This window comes from Acipenser ruthenus, chromosome 25, assembly GCF_902713425.1.
Source record: "Acipenser ruthenus chromosome 25, fAciRut3.2 maternal haplotype, whole genome shotgun sequence".
In the NCBI taxonomy this organism is placed as follows: Eukaryota; Metazoa; Chordata; class Actinopteri; order Acipenseriformes; family Acipenseridae; genus Acipenser; species Acipenser ruthenus.
Window position 1 is genome coordinate 12,952,714 of NC_081213.1, and position 18,081 is coordinate 12,970,794.

Below are 18,081 nucleotides of genomic sequence, written 5' to 3' on the forward strand. Positions count from 1 at the left end.
GAACGAGCAGCCCAGCCTCCCGAGAGGGGGGTGAACGAGCAGCCCAGCCTCCCGAGAGGGGGGTAAACAAGCAGCCCAGCCTCCCGAGAGGGGGGTGAACGAGCAGCCCAGCCTCCCGAGAGGGGGGTGAACGAGCAGCCCAGCCTCCCGAGAGGGGGGTGAACGAGCAGCACCACCTGCATGTGTTTTGCCTACCAAGCTTTCAATACAGTATCGATACGTATCACTGACATTAACAGTGTGTGAGTGGAGGTCAGATGTGTCTAGGTTAGTGGTGGTGAGACATATGATGCAACTGCATGCCTCAAATCAAACTAACCCCCTCTATAAGTCCATACACTGTGGCATGACATTACAACCCTTGGAAGGATTTACTGCAGTAATGCAAGAAGACTCACAGAACAGGTTTAGAACAAAAAATAAATAAAAGACTTTGTATATTGAAAGAAAGGAATTGCGTCCAGCCACGTCAAGGCGTGCAGCCCCCGAGCTGCAGGAATGTGCCACGTTATGTTGTTAGATGTTAGGCACTCAAGCTTTTGAGTTTTAATTTTTTTATCACTAAACCAGTGGGATAGTACTTTGAGGTCAGTAGGTGGCGCTGTGGTACTGCAGCAGCACCCTGTTTCCATGGACTCGAGGGACTGAACGAGACCAGTGTGGGGATAGACGTAGTTCACATTAGTTTTGATTGTGACGTTGCTGTAAAACTTGGGTAAACTTTACGTGAAAACAATTCACAAATGTGTACCTCCACTGTTTAGATGACTGTCCATCTTTGTGGAACGTGTTTAAATCCCCCATCTGCCCCCCCAGTTGTGTGAGAAGGGTTAGGTGTGTGAGGAATAGTTTCCCTGCGAGTGCTGGAATTTGCGCGCTGCTGCTTCGTTTTTAATTAATCTGGAGAGCACGACTGCGATGCAGCTTGTGAGGTCTTGCAGGCTGTTAACAGTAACGCATAACAGACAGCTTGTGAGGTCTTACAGGCTGTTAACAGTAACGCATAACAGACAGCTTGTGAGGTCTTGCAGGCTGTTAACAGCAGCACATAACAGACAGCTTGTGAGGTCTTGCAGGCTGTTAACAGCAGCACATAACAGACAGCTTGTGATTTCTTGTTGGTAGAAGAGGTTTGTGAGAACGCAGCCTCATGCAGCACTCCTGACAGGCTTGTCAAATGTCTTTGCATTGCCGTGGATTGGCTTATGCGTTCATGTGTGCCGCAGTGTAGCGAGATGACTGCTGCAGCTCTTATTTTGAACTGACTTTTCTTGTAGTTTTCTTATAGTGACAGTGGTCTTGCTGTACTAGTAAAATGAGCACAAATGCAGAAGAAATACCAGTGAAAGCACGGTGAGCATGGGGAAGAACACACAACAGATTCCATCTGCAAAGTGCTTCAGCTCCCCCCTCTGCCACCCCTTTTTAAATAAGCAAACACGTGTTTGGCTTGAGTGACACACAAAGGAAGGCGGGACCCCTGCGGAGTATGAGACCTGGATTAAGGGCCTTGTGGTTGCCATGGCTCCCATGGTTTGTTTCTCAGTAATGGGAACGGGGGGGTTTAGAATGGCTGATTTGTTTCTCAGTAATGGAAACGGGGTGGGGGGGGGGGGGGGGTGTTCCTGCGGCTAGGAAACAGGAGAGAAAAGGCAAACAAATGATAACTCAGGGGCTGAGCTGTTTTTCTAAAGACCCATCAAGTCCAGATTCCACAGTTGAACTCACTGAAGAGCAGCCTCTCTGGTGAAGTTTGCAATGGGACGGCCCCTAACGAAGCAGCGGCTTCCCCTCCAGTGGGAGGCTGTGCAGGGTTAACTGTTTCACTGCAGCTCTGACAGGCCCCCTGTGCATTACAACAGAGGTTAGTTTAACCACGCTGCGGCAAGAACAAAAAGAACAGCTTGTTGAGGCTGTTTTAAGATGTAATGGACCTCTTTACATGTGCAGATCAAAAATCAATCAATCCTGCTGTAGAAGTCCAGCCACAGCCTTGCTTTAATACCTGCTTCTTTTGTTCTCAATAGACGCTATTCATCTCAGTCTGAAACTATAACCCCACCAGAAATTAGACACTTCTGTGGGTTTTAACATGACTGGAGGAATCTCAATGACCTTTTCAACTGTAGCTTTTCAATGGCACCAAAAATTACTCTTAAAACACTTACCATAAGTTTCAATGTCCATAGTTTACACTCCAGTTAATAGCAACCACATGCCTCAAACAAGCGATTTCCATCCCTGTTAATAGCAATCACATGTCTCACACAAGCGATTTCCATCTCTGTTACTATCACCTTTGGGACAATGAGGACAGTTTACATATAAGTTACTATTTAAGAATGTTGTACAGTGTTCTGAAAATATAGTTTGTGGGGAGCAGTTTGCTTGTACGAGCGCTCCTGTGTTTGTGGGGTGCAGTTTGCTTGTCTGAGCGCTCCTGTGTTTGTGGGGTGCAGTTTGTTTGTCCGAGCGCTCCTGTGTTTGTGGGGTGCAGTTTGCTTGTCCGAGCGCTCCTGTGTTTGCGGGGTGCAGTTTGCTTGTCTGAGCGCTCCTGTGTTTGTGGGGTGCAGTTTGTTTGTCCGAGCGCTCCTGTGTTTGTGGGGTGCAGTTTGCTTGTCCGAGCGCTCCTGTGTTTGTGGGGTGCAGTTTGTTTGTCCGAGCGCTCCTGTGTTTGTGGGGTGCAGTTTGCTTGTCCGAGCGCTCCTGTGTTTGTGGGGTGCAGTTTGTTTGTCCGAGCGCTCCTGTGTTTATGGGGTGCAGTTTGCTTGTCCAAGCGCTCCTGTGTTTGTGGGGTGCAGTTTGCTTGTCCGAGCGCTCCTGTGTTTGCGGGGTGCAGTTTGCTTGTCTGAGCGCTCCTGTGTTTGTGGGGTGCAGTTTGCTTGTCTGAGCGCTCCTGTGTTTGTGGGGTGCAAGAGGAGGCAGACAGTCCTGCTTCCCTGTTTAAAGTGGATATTGGAAGTTGGTCGTAGAATGTTCTATCAGAGTGTTTACACAAACTGTTACTCATCAATGCCAGCAGAGAGATGAGTAATGCAGTTTCTCACAATTGTTTACTACGGGGAACTGAATCACAGTGCTTTGGATAAACTTTAACTTATTTTTTAACGTGATTGCTAAATCTGGGAAGTTACTGATTTCTACTGTGCTAGCAGCTTGTTTAGATAGGCTATTACAGTGTTCAGTGATGAGCCTTTGGTTTGGTGTTCGATGACACTGTGGAAGAAGTGCCTGTTGAGGATGAAGTCATGTTGATTAATGGTTTAATATGAACCAGCGTGGGAGGTGTCAAGATTAGAGGGTTACTTACACAACAGGAAACCACACGGTCACATTTCAATAATTGTACAAGGGTGCTTATAGAGTTACTTGTGGACTGTACAGCCATGATGAGGAAAAGGTATTAGTCACAGAGAGAGAGAGAGAGAGAGAATGAGAATAAGGCAGGTAGAGTTACCACATGATGTGCTCCAGATTGTTAAACTGAGGCTTCAAGCCATATGCTATAAAATGCAATTTCAGTTTGTTTCAACTGCATTCATTGTTGGCCGGGTGCTGTAACAGCTCACTGCAATGTGATAAGCTCCTGGAGCCGCAGCAGCATTGGCCATGTAGGAAGTTGTAATAATCTCTACCTACCAAATCCAGTGCTCGGTCACCAATACCCTTTCTCAGTATTTCTTAGTCTCGGCTGACTGTAGAATGACTCTGTATTTATATTTCTTGCCTTTTTATGAACAGCACCACTGTGCCCCCCACACCCTGTATTGACAGTACCCTGTATCCATCCTGCTTCTCCAGCTGCCCTGTCTGAACTCCTACGACAGATACTGCAGTAACCAGGTGGCGGCCAAGGCTCTGCTGGACCACAAGAAGCAGGACCACCGCGTGCATGACTTCCTGCAGCGCTGCCTCGAGTCGCCCTTCAGCCGCAAGCTGGACCTCTGGAACTTCCTGGACATCCCGCGCAGCCGGCTGGTGAAGTACCCGCTGCTGCTCCGAGAGATCCTGAAGCACACAGCCAACGAGCACACAGACCAGCAGCACCTGGACGAGGCGGTGAGGCTCCCTCTCCTAGAGTGTGAGAGCAGGGAGGCTGACTGAGAGCAGGGCCTCCCAGCCTCAAGAGAGTGCAAGGCTCAATCTTCTGATAAAACTGTAGAAATAAGCAGCTCAGATGCAGCCCTGAAAGTCTCACTTTCCAAGCTCTCTTTGCTAGTTGTAGACAGTTAAAACAATAATATGATGAAGGGATCACAAACAACCTCTCTTGTGCTTTTCCCATGGTTATACTATGCATAGTTGTCCATGCTTCACCACACCTCTCTGTGCTTTACAATGCTTACCTATGCTTTATTACATGTTTCTTTTACTATAGTAAACTTTAGAAAGGTTGTTGTTACAATTTACACAAAAGGACCTATTCTGAAGCAAGCACAAAGGCAAATATCTGAGAAATAAAACCATCTCTATAACTGCATAAAACTACAATTGTTTGATTTCTTTTTGAAGCTATGGCTTTGCTTTATTCACAATGTCCTGGGATCTGCAGGACACCCTCAGTAAAGATTGCAGCTTTTTAATTGATTGGTTATTATTCTTTGAACCGCACAAGTCCTCTTTCAGCGATTTTCTGGATTACAAAGTCAGCACGAACCGTTACACTTCAAATCAGTTTGAGAAGATGAAGGCATCTTTGCTGAGGCAGCTGGCTGTCTTCATCCTGCTGTCTGAGAGCTTCATTTTAATGTAATGTTTGGATTGGGGGTACATTGTAACTGCAATTCCATTTAATGTAGAGCTGTACAAGTCACTTTGTAACTAAAACAACAGCTGATACAGATACCTCATTGAACTCCCTCCCTGACAGTGGTGGATATAACTATCAAAGTTGCGTGCCGCACTTTCTGTGTGGGGTTTGAGTTTCTAGATCACAATAGAAAGACACTTGTTTGGCACCCGAGAACCTTAATCACATTACCCCAGCCTGGCTGAAGAGGATTTCATTGCAGGCTGTTTGTCTTGCAGCTGGATCTGTTTCTCTGAGCCTTGTGAGGGCTGCTAAGGGGAAGCTGCAGGGATTACTTGCAGCGTTATGAGATGGAAACCCGACCCGGTCCCACTGGACAACCCCAGTCACTCCGGATCTCTGGAGTGACAGAGGTTCAGTGGTTGCCTGATGATGAATAGTTGAGAGGACCCAGCATGGGCCATCAAAAAAACTTACAATAGTCCTTTATTACTGTTCCTGGCTTTTCGTCATTTGAACACACAGATTAGAGATGCTGTTTAGCAGGGGAGCACAATGCGGGACTCGAGGTGCAGAACCCATTTCACCTCCTTCCAGCCTCCTGTTAGCCACGCCTGACAGTCCTGTTTTGAATTCCTCCTCAGATCAACATCATTCAGGGAATCGTGGCAGAGATCAACGTGAAGACGGGGGAGTCGGAGTGCCAGTATTACAAGGAGAGGCTGGTCTACCCAGAGGACAACCAGAGGGACCTTCTCATTGAGAACTCCAGGGTGCTGAGCTGCCACGGGGAGCTGAAGAACAACAGAGGAGCTGTAAGGGTCTCGCCATCAAGCACATTCATAGCATCCTTCTGAAATAATGTCAGGTTCATCACACTCACAGCATCCTTCTGAAATAATGTCAGGTTCATCACACTCACAGCATCCTTCTGAAATAATGTCAGGTTCATCACACTCACACCATCCTTCTGAAATAATGTCAGATTCATCACACTCACAGCATCCTTCTGAAATAATGTCAGGTTCATCACACTCACAGCATCCTTCTGAAATAATGTCAGATTCATCACACTCACAGCATCCTTCTGAAATAATGTCAGGTTCATCACACTCACAGCATCCTTCTGAAATAATGTCAGGTTCATCACACTCACAGCATCCTTCTGAAATAATGTCAGATTCTTGGGTTTAAAAGCACCACACAACATGCTGAGAGATATTGTGATTGTAAAACAGAACAAGCCTTTCATTCACTTCCTCTTGAAAATCCTTTGAACAACTTGTTCTTCCCGAGGTCAACTGCATCTTCATAATCGCAGGTTCAAAAGGGACATGCAGTCCATCTAGCAGTGAGGAGCCTGGCTTCTGGACATGTCAGTTGGCTGTTTAATCAAAGGCAGGCTGGGAATGAGAGTTTTAGAACCCACACAAAGTTTATTTTAGTACTACGGAATATCCTTTAATTGAGTGGCTGTTTAAAGTTATGAAAGACAGCAGAATGTTTTAAATTACATACTGGAAAACCAGAAATGAAAAAAGGGGTTTGTTTCCAAATAGAGAGCTTATATATCAACATGGGCCCACAGCCTTCTTAAATATGAAAAATAAAACATGCATGGGGAAAGTAAATACCTGCAGAAGTGATGAGAGAGCTGAACAGAGTGATGTCAGCGATGGAAGCTGGTTCTGAGCACAGGGTCTTGATTCAGTGATGTCAGCGGTGGAAGCTGGTTCTGAACACAGGGTCTTGATTCAGTGATGTCAGCTGGTTCTGAACACAGGGTCTTGATCAGTGATGTCAGCGATGGAAGCTGGTTCTGAACACAGGGTCCTGATTCAGTGATGTCAGCGATGGAAGCTGGTTCTGAACGCAGGGTCTTGATTCAGTGATGTCAGTGATGTCAGCTGGTTCTGAACACAGGGTCTTGATTCAGTGATGTCAGCGATGGAAGCTGGTTCTGAGCACAGCGTCTTGATTCAGTGATGTCAGCAATGGAAGCTGGTTCTGAACGCAGGGTCTTGATTCAGTGATGTCAGTGATGTCAGCTGGTTCTGAACACAGGGTCTTGATTCAGTGATGTCAGCGATGGAAGCTGGTTCTGAACACAGGGTCTTGATTCAGTGATGTCAGCGATGGAAGCTGGTTCTGAAGACAGGGTCTTGATTCAGTGATGTCAGCGATGGAAGCTGCTCCTCTGTCAGTTTGAAGAGGTCTCATTGGCCGGGGATGGGGTGGGGGATGATGAAAAGGTCCCCCCACAGTCTTGCTCTTTCAAACAGCCTCTCTTTCATGTAGCAGCTTTAGGTCTGCTGCTGTTCACTTGGCCACATCAAAGAGCTCTGTCATCGTCCCTGGGTTTGACCTTCAGTGAACTGGGGGGGGGGGGGCATGCTTTGATCAGGTTTCTTTGAAGATTACTTTTATAAAAGGCCCCTGGTTCTTGTTTTCAGAAGGATATGTTTAGTTGTATGTGCCCGCACTGTTTAAATTGCTGGTAAGTGACTGTCACAAAGACGGCCGGAGTGGGTGGCGTCAGACCAGAAACAGGAACACAATAAACAGAGAGATGGGGTTTTGGTGAGGCTGAACGCGTGATCGCGTTCAGCATTTAATAAACAGACAGAAAATAAAAGGTTTGAAACAACAAAACACAGGACACGGCACTTGTAGCCAAAATAAAAGGACAAACAAAAACGGACTAGACAGACAAAACACGGTGAGCAGATTTAACTATTACTATTATTATTATTATTATTATCTTTACCTCCGTCTCCAATCCCGTTCTCCACTCACCGAACACCAACCCCGACTGAGTGAAACTGTGCATCTATATATACTGTTGTGCTGGGATTCAATTACTAATTAATTACTCACTTGAATCCCAGCACGTGAATTCATTACGTGCAACCCCGTGCCACACATTATACACATTTTATCTGCACGTGAAGTGATGTGCCATCCTCGTGCCTAAATATAATTATACACTTTAAATATACGTGAAACACAGACCCGTTTATATCCCGTGTACCAATCTATACACCAACATTAACACACACACGCACGCAACATACACAACACAGAAATGCACACAGGGGCGGGGCACTTTGCCACATATACCCCCCCTTGTGCGCAGCACACATGGCCTCAACGGCCACCTCCCCCCTTAAAAACCCAGCAGTCCAGGACAAAGTCTCGGGCTGGGAAGGGAGGCTTCAGTGGGCCCATGGCTGGCCATGCTGTCAGCACCCCTGCCGGTAGTGGCACGGCTGACAGCCTGTTGGTCCCGTCCTGCAGCGAAAAAGCTGCGGGGGCAGGTGGTCCCCCAACCTCCCCCTTCTTCGTAGCCGGCAGCTCCCTCCTGTGGGGCTCCGGCCACAAGAACTCCTGCAGCGAAACTGCTGCTGGGGAAAGTGGTCTCCAGACCTCGTCCCCCTTCGTGGCCGGCAGCTCCCCTTTCTGGGGCTCCGGCCACCGTACTCCCTGCGGAGGTACGGGCAGCAGAGGCAGCTCCTGCTCCTCTGCTCCGGGCGGTGGCGGAGGCAGAGGCAGCTCCAGCTCCTCTGCTCCTGGCGGTGGTGGTGGCGGAGGCAGAGGTAGCTCCAGCTCCTCTGCTCCTGGCGGTGGTGGTGGCGGAGGCAGAGGCAGCTCCTGCTCCTCTGCTCCTGGAGGTGGTGGAGGCAGAGGCAGCTCCTGCTCCTCTGCTCCTTGCGGTGGTGGTGGCGGAGGCAGAGGCAGCTCCTGCTCCTCTGCTCCTGGAGGTGGTGGAGGCAGAGGCAGCTCCTGCTCCTCTGCTCCTGGCGGTGGTGGTGGCGGAGGCAGAGGCAGCTCCTGCTCCTCTGCTCCTTGCGGTGGTGGTGGCGGAGGCAGAGGCAGCTCCTGCTCCTCTGCTCCTGGAGGTGGTGGAGGCAGAGGCAGCTCCTGCTCCTCTGCTCCTGGAGGTGGTGGTGGCGGAGGCAGAGGCAGCTCCTGCTCCTCTGCTCCTGGAGGTGGTGGAGGCAGAGGCAGCTCCTGCTCCTCTGCTCCTGGCGGTGGTGGTGGCGGAGGCAGAGGCAGCTCCTGCTCCTCTGCTCCTTGCGGTGGTGGTGGCGGAGGCAGAGGCAGCTCCTGCTCCTCTGCTCCTGGAGGTGGTGGAGGCAGAGGCAGCTCCTGCTCCTCTGCTCCTGGAGGTGGTGGAGGCAGAGGCAGCTCCAGCTCCTCTGCTCCTGGCGGTGCTGGCTCCCTCTGCTGTGGCGGCTGGGCATGTGCACGCCGTGCTGCCTTCAGCAGCATAGCGAGAGGCTGCTGGGGGACACCAGCATCCTGCCCTTCTCCCCCCCAAAAATTTTCAGGGGGTTGAGCCTGTAACTCCTCCCCTTCTGGCTCCTGGGGCTGAACCAGCAGGCATTTTCCCTCTGCTGGTGGCTTGGGTCCCAGGGCTGTGGAAGCCCCGACTTGCCTCCCTTTGGGCTGTGGACGCCCCGACTCCTCCCTGTTGGGCTGTGGACGCCCCGACTCCTCCCTGTTGGGCTGTGGACGCCCCGACTCCTCCCTGTTGGGCTGTGGACGCCCCGACTCCTCCCTGTTGGGCTGTGGACGTTCGGGCTCCCCCCACTCAGGCGTAGGACGTTCGGGCTCCCCCCACTCAGGCGTAGGACGTTCGGGCTCCTCCCACTCAGGCGTAGGACGTTCGGGCTCCTCCCACTCAGGCGTAGGACGTTCGGGCTCCTCCCACTCAGGCGTAGGACGTTCGGGCTCCTCCCACTCAGGCGTAGGACGTTCGGGCTCCTCCCACTCAGGCGTAGGACGTTCGGGCTCCTCCCACTCAGGCGTAGGACGTTCGGGCTCCTCCCACTCAGGCGTAGGACATTCGGGCTCCTTCCGCTTGGGCTCCTCCCATTTGGGCTGTGGATGCTCAGGCTCCTCCCATTTGGGCTGTGGAGGCAAAACCAGCAGGCATTCACCCTCTGCTGGTGGAGATGGGGACAGCAGGTACTCACCCTCTGCTGGTGGAGATGGGGACAGCAGGTACTCACCCTCTGCTGGTGGAGATGGGGACAGCAGGTACTCACCCTCTGCTGGTGGAGATGGGGACAGCAGGTACTCCTCTGCTGGTGGTCCTGCTACCTGGGCTGCTGTTCCATTTATGGTTGCCTCCAGGTAGCTGAGGACAAACTCCACACCTTCCTCCAAGGTGTTTGGGGTGTGTTCCTCCTGATAGGCCTCCCATCTCTCACAGTCCATCATCCACAGGGCCTGGACGACTATGGGCAGAGACTGGGCCTCCAGCCCAGCATTCTCCAGCATCCAGTCCCGCACTTTGATGGCGTCTTCTGCCATTTTTTTTTTTTTTTTTCTCTTTTTTTTAAATCCAAACTGCGGTTCCTGCTCTGGCCTGAGTCCTGGAGGCGCTGTCGATCCCACGCAGGACACCACGTGTCACAAAGACGGCCGGAGTGGGTGGCGTCAGACCAGAAACAGGAACACAATAAACAGAGAGATGGGGTTTTGGTGAGGCTGAACGCGTGATCGCGTTCAGCATTTAATAAACAGACAGAAAATAAAAGGTTTGAAACAACAAAACACAGGACACGGCACTTGTAGCCAAAATAAAAGGACAAACAAAAACGGACTAGACAGACAAAACACGGTGAGCAGATTTAACTATTACTATTATTATTATTATTATTATCTTTACCTCCGTCTCCAATCCCGTTCTCCACTCACCGAACACCAACCCCGACTGAGTGAAACTGTGCATCTATATATACTGTTGTGCTGGGATTCAATTACTAATTAATTACTCACTTGAATCCCAGCACGTGAATTCATTACGTGCAACCCCGTGCCACACATTATACACATTTTATCTGCACGTGAAGTGATGTGCCATCCTCGTGCCTAAATATAATTATACACTTTAAATATACGTGAAACACAGACCCGTTTATATCCCGTGTACCAATCTATACACCAACATTAACACACACACGCACGCAACATACACAACACAGAAATGCACACAGGGGCGGGGCACTTTGCCACAGTGACATAATAGGTTTACAAACAAACTTCTCGATGACATCTTCAGTGCTACCTTGATCACCTGAACAAACAATGTGTGGCATCAGTGGAGTCAAATAGCTGAGAGTCTGCTGTAGATATAGAGATATATATATATATATATATGGATATAGATATAGAGATATAGGGATATAGGGATATATAGAGATATATAGAGATATAGATATATAGAGATCTTGTGACAAGGTGGGGTAAGCTTGGTCACTTTCGGGATCTTTTCCACTGCCTTCTGGTGTAAATAAACACAGCTCACGATAGCAAATATATTTAGTGCCTGTATATTTATTGTCACAGCATCCTTTTTACAGGGGAACACCCCAGTAACACAAACCAAGCAAACAAGCAAAGTCCTAACTCCACTCTGGAGTGCTAACTAAACTTGTGTTCTTTTAACTAAATATCAGATGGCTAAGCCATTTCCCGATATACAAAACAAATCCAACAAAGTTTGGAATACCTTTTCTTGGGAGTTTCCGCAGGTCTATACACACGACATAGCCTTTCCAGAGACAACCAGACTACATCCACCTTGCCCTATTTATATACACCTGTGTCCTTAATTATTGACAGGTGCACCGCATTAAGAAACTCTGTGTTTCTTTCTGGTTAGCCACGTTTACCAACCACCGGGCATTTGGGGGACTGTAATCCTGCTACCTACTTTAAAACTCATAGGATTACATATTTCCCTCTGTATTCGTTATAGAGGGTACAAGCTACGTGTTATTCGTGGTCCTATATATCTACCCTCTATAATCTTTCCCCGGACTCTGTCATATATATATATATATATATATATATATATATATATATATATATATATATATATATATGTTTTTTTGCTTGATCTCTTGCTTGCAAAATTAACATCCTTTTTTCTTTTTCTTCTTTTTTTGTTTTCTTCAGAAACTCCACGTGTTCCTGTTCCAAGACGTCCTGGTTCTCACACGAGCAGTCACCCTGAACGAGCAGCTCTGTTTCCAGCTCTACCGCCAGCCCATCCCTGTGAAGGATCTAGCATGGGAGGACCTGCAAGACGGAGAGATCCGCCTGGGGGGATCAATCCGTGGGGCCTTCAGCAACAATGAGAGAAGTAAGTAGCAGCCGAAGGGTAGCCCTGAACAAGCCATTGTCATCCCGTCAGAATCAACCTCTGCACTGCCATGCTAAACACAACCACCTCTCAACCTCTGCACTACCATGCTAAACACAGCCATCTCTCAACCTCTGCACTGCCATGCTAAACACAACCACCTCTCAACCTCTGCACTGCCATGCTAAACACAACCACCTCTCAACCTCTGCACTGCCATGCTAAACACAACCACCTCTCAACCTCTGCACTGCCATGCTAAACACAACCACCTCTCAACCTCTGCACTGCCATGCTAAACACAACCACCTCTCAACCTCTGCACTGCCATGCTAAACACAACCATCTCAACCTCTGCACTGCCATGCTAAACACAACCACCTCTCAACCTCTGCACTGCCATGCTAAACACAACCACCTCTCAACCTCTGCACTGCCATGCTAAACACAACCACCTCTCAACCTCTGCACTGCCATGCTAAACACAACCATCTCAACCTCTGCACTGCCATGCTAAACACAACCACCTCTCAACCTCTGCACTGCCATGCTAAACACAACCATCTCAACCTCTGCACTGCCATGCTAAACACAACCATCTCTCTCATGCTGTGTCACAGTAAGAATGGCAACTTCAGATTGCCTTATTAATATGGTTAGGTTTTTACAATCATGTAAAATTAATTCATCGATATAATCTAACATCATTTAGACTTCAGAGGAGATATCAGAAAATTGTAGCAGCTGGAGAGTATTTGACTGCATTTTCAGTTTCAGAAGCAGTGCATCACTCCTAAATAAGGATATAACAGTTTATATTGAACATAAGGTACAAGGTCTATACTGTACTGCCTTCAATGTTTTCTGAAGCAGACCTTACAAGAACACAGCCTTTGACACTGAATTGTGTTGCCTGTACATATCGCAGATGTGTGACAGTCCGAGTTGTTTTCAGATAAGTAGAAAGAAAGTAGATTTTGAACTGCAGCCCCAACATTTTTATATATATTTTTTGCAGCTAAAAACTTCCTCCGGGTGACCTTCAGGAGCGGCTCCCAGCTGCAGGCCCACCTGCTGCAGGCCAACGACAGCTTCAACAAGCAGCAGTGGCTCAACTGTATTCGGCAGGCCAAGGACGCGGTGCTAAGGGCCTGCGGGGACTCTGTAGGGGGCCAGTCCCCAGACACACAGCCTCTCTGGGACTCTGTGGGTGGCAGGTACCCGGACCCACAGCCCCTCCTCTCCCCAGGGGGAAGCAACAGCAGCAAAACATCGCAGGAAATACCAAAGTCTGACCGAATGGACCACTCGGGCAGTGAGTCAGACTGCAGCATGGACACCAGCGAGATGAGCGCAGACTGTGAACAGATGGAACAAACAGATCAACACAGCAAACCTCTGGAGAGCAACGTCTGAGCTCTGGGGGGCAGGAGGGGAAGCAAACAGAAGCACTGTGTCGTGTGTGTCACGTCTTCAACCTGTACAGTATTGGAATTCCGCAGGGTGGGGGTGGGGGGGTGGCATTGAGAAGGAGCAGTTTGGAGAAGCACTTTTAATTTCTCATGATGACACCAGCAGTTTCGTGACTATAGTACTGTAACGGCCAGTTGTGTCTGAATATCTGTGTCTAGTCCTGTGTAACCTTTCGTGGCAGATGGAGATACTTGACCAGAAAGCTGTCATTGCAATCCTGCTGGAAAACTCTGTTTTCTTGGCTGCCAAATTCAGGGCGGTTAAGAATACAGTCAGGTGGCCTCGTGCTCCATCACGGGAGCCCAATCGTGGTGTCAGAGAAGGTGCATAGCCAAATGCTGGCTCCAATTTAGTACTACTGTTCAATCAATGAGATAATAGAAACAACAAAAAAACTATTTATTTAGGATAGATTTAATAGAATGTTTACAAGTCCTGTTGATGACCAACAGAATGTTTTGGACAATCAGAAGAGCAAATGGGATCACAAGCCAGTCTGTGTGCAGGCCTTGGCATTATGCATTGTGTGTGTGCATTTACTTCAGTACTGTTAGCCTGCGCAGGGATGGAGAGGGTCAGAGCTCTGCTGACCAGGCAGAGCAGCAGCTGGGCTTCGCTAACCTCTCAGTGTGATCATTAGGGTTTGAAAGGTATTGTTGTGTCAGGTTCCCATGTGCTGCACAAACCCAGGCTGTAGCATCTGCTGCTGGTTTCATTTGCAGTCTGCAGTCGTTCCTTTACCTGCCTCCAGTATTTCCAGATAGATTAAATAACTGACAGCGCTTTGTGCTTCTTTTCTGCATTTCCTCGAGGGTCCTTTGCATTGTATACTAATTAGGGATCTTCCTTCGTCAGTGCGGGCTGGCAGGACCCATTTGTGCCAGTCTGCCATCCTCACTGGGGATCAGACTGGTTTGGGCTCAGTCTGTCTGCTGCCAATGGAAACAAACAGGACTGGTCTAAAATCAGATGGAGATGTGGCATTATATTGTACATTTGTCAAATATAGGAGGGAGGAGATGGGAATTTTGGAAAAGGATATTTACTTAATATGAGAAGAAGCTGATGCGGAAAGAGTTACTGTTCTGAATACTGTGGACCATGAATGTTAATAAAAGTGAAAAGCCCCACCCTGTTGTGCCAGGCCCTGGCTGTGTGTTCTGCCGCTGTAAACGCATGATAACTGAAGCGGGTTATTCCAGAGGGCTGTGTCTGTCTGCAACACTGAGCTGCTGTTCCATTCAAAATAAAAAGAGGACGGAAAAGAGTCTTACAGCACACGCTAATATTACAGGCACACTGTTGCAGACAGAAAGATACTGAGGAAGGACCCGGGAGTGTTGGTTTAAACTGTAGTCTGTGAGACTCAATACCAGCGACACCGTTTCCAGCCCAATTACATCAAAAAGGCCTTAATGTGATCAAAAAGAATGTCTGATGCCACAATGAATCACTTTTACATGAAACGGACAGAACCTTCATAGCAGAAATGTAACTGCTAAATTATTGCCAAAAAAGTTGTTTTTTATTTGTATTTTTTAAATCTCATAATATAGAATGTTTGTGTCATTTTGCTTTGTAAATACAGCGAGGTCACTTGCATTAAGGGATCAGTGTGGCGCAGGGTAATCCTTATGAAACAAGGTATATTCCTTTCTAATTTTTTAAAGTATTGTATTCTTTAGGACTTTATTTGTGTGTTTCTAGTTTGTACACTTGGTGTAAGAGGGTTGTGGTTATTTGGCAATGCTTCCTGTGTAGTTCAAGGTTGCATATTTGGAGTTGGTTTGTAAGAGTACGAAGCAGGACTGGGAAAGGCGAATGCTGACGGGATCGGAGTATGAAATGAAGATGACATGTATTATATTTTCTGGAAGGCAATGGCACGTTTTATATTTTTATTAAACGCCACGTAGAAAGAAAGAGGTATGTTGTGAGATGGTTTGTGGAGATGAATTTTGAAATGAAATCTGAAATATCTTTTGTAACTTCCATGAAGCATTATCAAATAAAGGATGTGAAGTCTGACCTGTCTTAAGTGTGGTTCGTTTGAGTCTAGCCAGTTCACCCAGAACACCAAATCATCAATTCAATGGTAAAACCAAATGGTAAGAAGTAAGGGTTCATGAGTCCTGTCTTCTGGAAATGTAACCTTGGTAATTATATGGAAAAAACAGTGCAATATACTGTTAAAATAGGATGTTTGTAGAGTTCCTTTCGATTTCCGTGAATAATCTGTCCTGTATAAACACACCCAGCTCTCACGCTGTCCTGTATAAACACACCCAGCTCTCACTCTGTCCTGTATAAACACACCCAGCTCTCACTCTGTCCTGTATAAACACACACAACTCTCACGCTGTCCTGTATAAACACACCCAGCTCTCACGCTGTCCTGTATAAACACACCCAGCTCTCACTCTGTCCTGTATAAACACACCCAGCTCTCACTCTGTCCTGTATAAACACACACAACTCTCACGCTGTCCTGTATAAACACACCCAGCTCTCACCCTGTCCTGTATAAACACACCCAGCTCTCACCCTGTCCTGTATAAACACACCCAGCTCTCACCCTGTCCTGTATAAACACACCCAGCTCTCACCCTGTCCTGTATAAACACACCCAGCTCTCACCCTGTCCTGTATAAACACACGCAGCTCTCACCCTGTCCTGTATAAACACACGCAGCTCTCATCCTGTCCTGTATAAACACACGCAGCTCTCACTCTGTCCTGTATAAACACACCCAGCTGTCACTCTGTCCTGTATAAACACACGCAGCTCTCACGCTGTCCTGTATAAACACACGCAGCTCTCACTCTGTCCTGTATAAACACACGCAGCTCTCACCCTGTCCTGTATAAACACACACAGCTCTCACCCTGTCCTGTATAAACACACGCAGCTCTCACCCTGTCCTGTATAAACACACGCAGCTCTCACCCTGTCCTGTATAAACACACACAGCTCTCACGCTGTCCTGTATAAACACACGCAGCTCTCACCCTGTCCTGTATAAACACACCCAGCTCTCACTCTGTCCTGTATAAACACGCCCAGCTGTCACTCTGTCCTGTATAAACACACGCAGCTCTCACGCTGTCCTGTATAAACACACGCAGCTCTCACCCTGTCCTGTATAAACACACGCAGCTCTCACCCTGTCCTGTATAAACACATGCAGCTCTCACGCTGTCCTGTATAAACACACGCAGCTCTCACCCTGTCCTGTATAAACACACGCAGCTCTCACCCTGTCCTGTATAAACACATGCAGCTCTCACGCTGTCCTGTATAAACACACGCAGCTCTCATCCTGTCCTGTATAAACACACCCAGCTCTCACTCTGTCCTGTATAAACACACGCAGCTCTCACTCTGTCCTGTATAAACACACGCAGCTCTCACCCTGTCCTGTATAAACACACACAGCTCTCACCCTGTCCTGTATAAACACACGCAGCTCTCACCCTGTCCTGTATAAACACACCCAGCTCTCACTCTGTCCTGTATAAACACACACAGCTCTCACGCTGTCCTGTATAAACACACGCAGCTCTCACCCTGTCCTGTATAAACACACCCAGCTCTCACTCTGTCCTGTATAAACACGCCCAGCTGTCACTCTGTCCTGTATAAACACACGCAGCTCTCACGCTGTCCTGTATAAACACACCCAGCTCTCACGCTGTCCTGTATAAACAAACCCAGCTCTCACCCTGTCCTGTATAAACACACGCAGCTCTCACCCTGTCCTGTATAAACACACGCAGCTCTCACCCTGTCCTGTATAAACACACGCAGCTCTCACCCTGTCCTGTATAAACACATGCAGCTCTCACTCTGTCCTGTATAAACACACGCAGCTCTCATCCTGTCCTGTATAAACACACCCAGCTCTCACTCTGTCCTGTATAAACACACGCAGCTCTCATCCTGTCCTGTATAAACACACCCAGCTCTCACTCTGTCCTGTATAAACACACGCAGCTCTCACCCTGTCCTGTATAAACACACGCAGCTCTCACCCTGTCCTGTATAAACACACGCAGCTCTCACTCTGTCCTGTATAAACACACACAGCTCTCACGCTGTCCTGTATAAACACACGCAGCTCTCACCCTGTCCTGTATAAACACACCCAGCTCTCACTCTGTCCTGTATAAACACACGCAGCTCTCACCCTGTCCTGTATAAACACACCCAGCTCTCACTCTGTCCTGTATAAACACACGCAGCTCTCACCCTGTCCTGTATAAACACACCCAGCTCTCACCCTGTCCTGTATAAACACACACACACACTCTGGTAAACTCTACAATGGGCTCTGTATGCCGTCATGTGACCTCTTGAAGTACAATGTGAGGAATTAGCAGAAGGGCAGCATTGAAATATCCGAGTTTCGAGCAAAATGCCATTACAAAGCAAATATAGTAGTGAAGTGTGTGTAAACCTGTGAGACCTACACAATGATAGTAATTCATAGTAGATGTATTTTGTTCTATTCATCACCCCGCAAACCACCACTTTGTCATCCAATCTCCTGTGCACAGTATACCTGTATACCTCTGCCAATCATTTCCCGTTAAACAGCTCCGTTCCTGTTTAAGAACTGAGCCTTTCCTGGGCTTGGCCGGCATCATATTATCATGATGTCATGCACAGACAACACAGCGGTCCCTCTCGCTTTCCCAGGCC

The 18,081-nt window shown here is 48.1% G+C and overlaps 1 protein-coding gene across 4 annotated transcripts in view; it reads left to right on the plus strand.

Moving 5' to 3' along the window:
- LOC117414068 (rho guanine nucleotide exchange factor 3) overlaps window positions 1-15,407 on the plus strand; it is a 144,668-nt gene extending 129,261 nt beyond the window's left edge. For all 4 annotated transcript variants that reach the window (XM_058999355.1, XM_058999356.1, XM_034023730.3 and 1 more), the window contains 4 exons: window positions 3,802-4,059; window positions 5,395-5,565; window positions 11,720-11,906; window positions 12,925-15,407. In XM_058999355.1, the coding sequence (XP_058855338.1) occupies window positions 3,802-4,059; window positions 5,395-5,565; window positions 11,720-11,906; window positions 12,925-13,322 (1,014 nt within the window). In that variant the 3' untranslated portion in view covers window positions 13,323-15,407. The remainder of the gene's footprint in view (window positions 1-3,801; window positions 4,060-5,394; window positions 5,566-11,719; window positions 11,907-12,924) is intronic.
- Window positions 15,408-18,081: the final 2,674 nt, after the last annotated feature.